The sequence below is a fragment of the Pundamilia nyererei genome, unplaced genomic scaffold, assembly GCF_000239375.1.
Source record: "Pundamilia nyererei isolate P.nyererei 1_Seehausen unplaced genomic scaffold, PunNye1.0 scaffold00882, whole genome shotgun sequence".
In the NCBI taxonomy this organism is placed as follows: Eukaryota; Metazoa; Chordata; class Actinopteri; order Cichliformes; family Cichlidae; genus Pundamilia; species Pundamilia nyererei.
In genome coordinates, this window is record NW_005188283.1 from 2,639 (window position 1) to 5,221 (window position 2,583).

The 2,583-nt window shown below is 44.6% G+C and overlaps 1 protein-coding gene across 1 annotated transcript; it reads left to right on the forward strand.

Annotated features, from left to right (window-relative positions):
- Positions 1-875: 875 nt before the first annotated feature.
- Positions 876-2,226, forward strand: LOC102201822 (protein Ycf2-like). The gene is made up of 2 exons (XM_005755052.2): positions 876-1,267; positions 1,904-2,226. Exons 1-2 carry the CDS (start codon positions 1,096-1,098, stop codon positions 2,209-2,211), a joined length of 480 nt encoding a protein of 159 aa, XP_005755109.1. The 5' UTR covers positions 876-1,095; the 3' UTR covers positions 2,212-2,226.
- Positions 2,227-2,583: the final 357 nt, after the last annotated feature.

The window sequence follows — 2,583 nt, forward strand, 5'->3', positions numbered from 1 at the left end:
TGAATGACTGAATGTAGTGTGAAGCGCTTTGGGGTCCTTAGGGACTAGAAAAGCGCTATACAAATGCAGGCCATTCACCTGTTCATCAAGTTCATCCAGGAGGTCTTCCACCTCCTCACCAAGAGCTCCCTTCTTAGACCGGTACAGTTTCAGCAGGCCAGGCACAAATTTGTCCCCAGGATGTCTTTGCTTGTGATTCGATGAAGTTTTTCCAGATATCTAAACAAGACGTTCACCAAAATATTGTCATTTATTCAGCACAAAAAATTCCTGGGTAGCTGTCTTGGACAGTCTGCGCCATGTTATATGCCTGATTGTGTTATCAACAGCAAAACCTACTTCAAAAATCTCTCATGAATACACATTTTGCACAGGAATAGAAACACCCTCCACAAAACCCCTCTCTACACACGACTGTCAGCTTGTTGCCACGCTCTGTGCTGCTCTTTGTGCCCTGAGTGAAGCTAACTCAAACCTGTTTGTGTCTGTGTGGATTTATTTCACATTTCCATAACAGGACATGCTTTAATCATCATCATATCTCATTAACTTTGGCACAAAGAGCTGTGCGTTTGCATTTTCAAATCTAGACATTATGTTTTGAACTTTTTACAAATGATTTCCACCAATGAAGACTCTGAGCACGCCACAAACACATTTAATGAACAGCATGTGTAATTCCTCATTTATTCTAGACCTACATCAAGCAATAAAATATTATAAAGCCGTGTGTTAGTATTCATTCACGTCAGACTTTTTGGTGTTGAGTATATGAATGATCAGTACTAGAATGGATATGATTCATTATGGATAAAAACCTGAATGAGGCCTTTTCTTTTCATTTTCTCTCCTTTATTATTTATAACACGTTGTTTATGTGTTTATGGCTCTGTTTGGTACATTTAAATAGGTTTTAGAAAGAAAGAAGGACGTTTATTCCAGGCGGAACAAAGTATTTGCACATCCTCCTCCTGCCGGAACTTCAGAGCGGGACACGAAGCGGAAGAAATCATTTTAAAAAGCCGGCAGTTTGGTTGTTCCAGCGTGAACTTTTGAAGGCTCGCTTTGTGCTGTGTGTGAGCCGAGGCAGTAACGATGCCTCCAGTTCAGTATCTGAGAGAGTTTATCAACGAGCGACTAACTGCTGCTGCTGAACAAATATTCTTGGAGTTTGAAAAAACGATCGTCCAGTACGAGGAAAAGATCGACCGTCAGCGCAGACTGCTGGATATCACCTGGAAACCCCAAATCAAGCTGCACAGGACAGGTGAGTGTCCCTCTGAGGGAGCATCCTGATCACAGCTCTGCGGGACGTTTCTGATTGTGAGGACTTTTTGGAAATGTGAGCTAACAAAGAGCAAACAGAGGACAGGACTGCGCTGCGCTCCATTCAAACAACAGGCGCTGAAATCAGCCTGGATTTGAGCTTTTCTCTGACCTGGATCCATCACTCAATCCTGTGAATTGTTTGAAAATCTTTTTGTTTGGCGGTGAAACGTGTGTTTGATGGTGCGTTCAGGTGCACCTCATAAACTCAGTAATCTAGCCTGAAAAGGTTTTTCCTTGATTTCCTTTCTTCTTCTGCAGAGCTGTAAAGAGTTCAGTGTTAATGTCATAACAATAAGGCTTTTTTTATTTCTCCATCAGTGACGTCAAAGTGGTCGCCCGGGCCCGTTGTGGTGATTGTCACAGTTCATAAAAGCTAAAGTCACAGACAGCACGTGCACGGTTCCTGTGGTCACATTTCCACACGTCTTGTCTTTATCTGAATAAATGCAGATCTGAGATCAGTGACTTACAGCTGATTGGACGGCTTTACTCTCACACACATGGGCGACGCAGTCATGCTGTAAAGTCCTGTTAATGTTTCTGTGGTTGTGACGTCTTTCTTCTGTCTCTCCAGACGTCCCACAGCAGCAGGTCTGTGAGGAGGAGGAGGTTCTCCCTGAGCAGCAGCTCTGGAACCAGGAAAGAAGCTTCAATGTGGACCAGGAGGAACCAGAACCTCCACAGATTAAAGAGGAACAGGAGGAACTGTGCAGCAGTCAGGAGGGAGAGCAGCTGGGACTGAAGGAGGAGCCTGAAGTTCGTAATGATCCTGTGCAGTACGAGGAAGAGATCGACCGTCAGCGCAGACTGCTAGATATCACCTGGAAACCAGAAATAAAGCTGCACAGGACAGGTGAGTGTCACTCTGAGGGAGGATCCTGATCACAGCTCTGTGGTACGTTTACTTTGAGGCTGCGGGGATGTTTCTGGAGGACAGAAGGTGAATGTGTCTCTGTTTAAACAAGCATTCAGCTCTAAACTCACCCGAGGACACTGCACTGAGGCAGGGTTGGGGTTTTCCTCTCACACTTTCAATTCAATTTTATTTATATAGCACCAAATCACAACAACAGACTCCTCAAGGCGCTTTATATTGTACAGTAGATGCAGAGAAAAACCCAACAATCATATGACCCCCTATGAGCAGCACTTTGGTGACAGTGGGAAGGAAAAACTCCCTTTTAACAGGAAGAAACCTCCAGCAGAACCAGGCTCAGGGAGGGGCGGGGCCATCTGCTGTGATTGGTTGGAGTG

Excerpts from the sequence above, each read along its gene's own strand:
- LOC102201822 (XM_005755052.2), top strand. The coding sequence starts at position 1,096 with ATGCCTCCAGTTCAGTATCTGAGAGAGTTTATCAACGAGCGACTAACT. Across the intron at positions 1,268-1,903 it reads AATCAAGCTGCACAGGACAG|ACGTCCCACAGCAGCAGGTC; the intron begins GTGAGTGTCCCT and ends CTGTCTCTCCAG.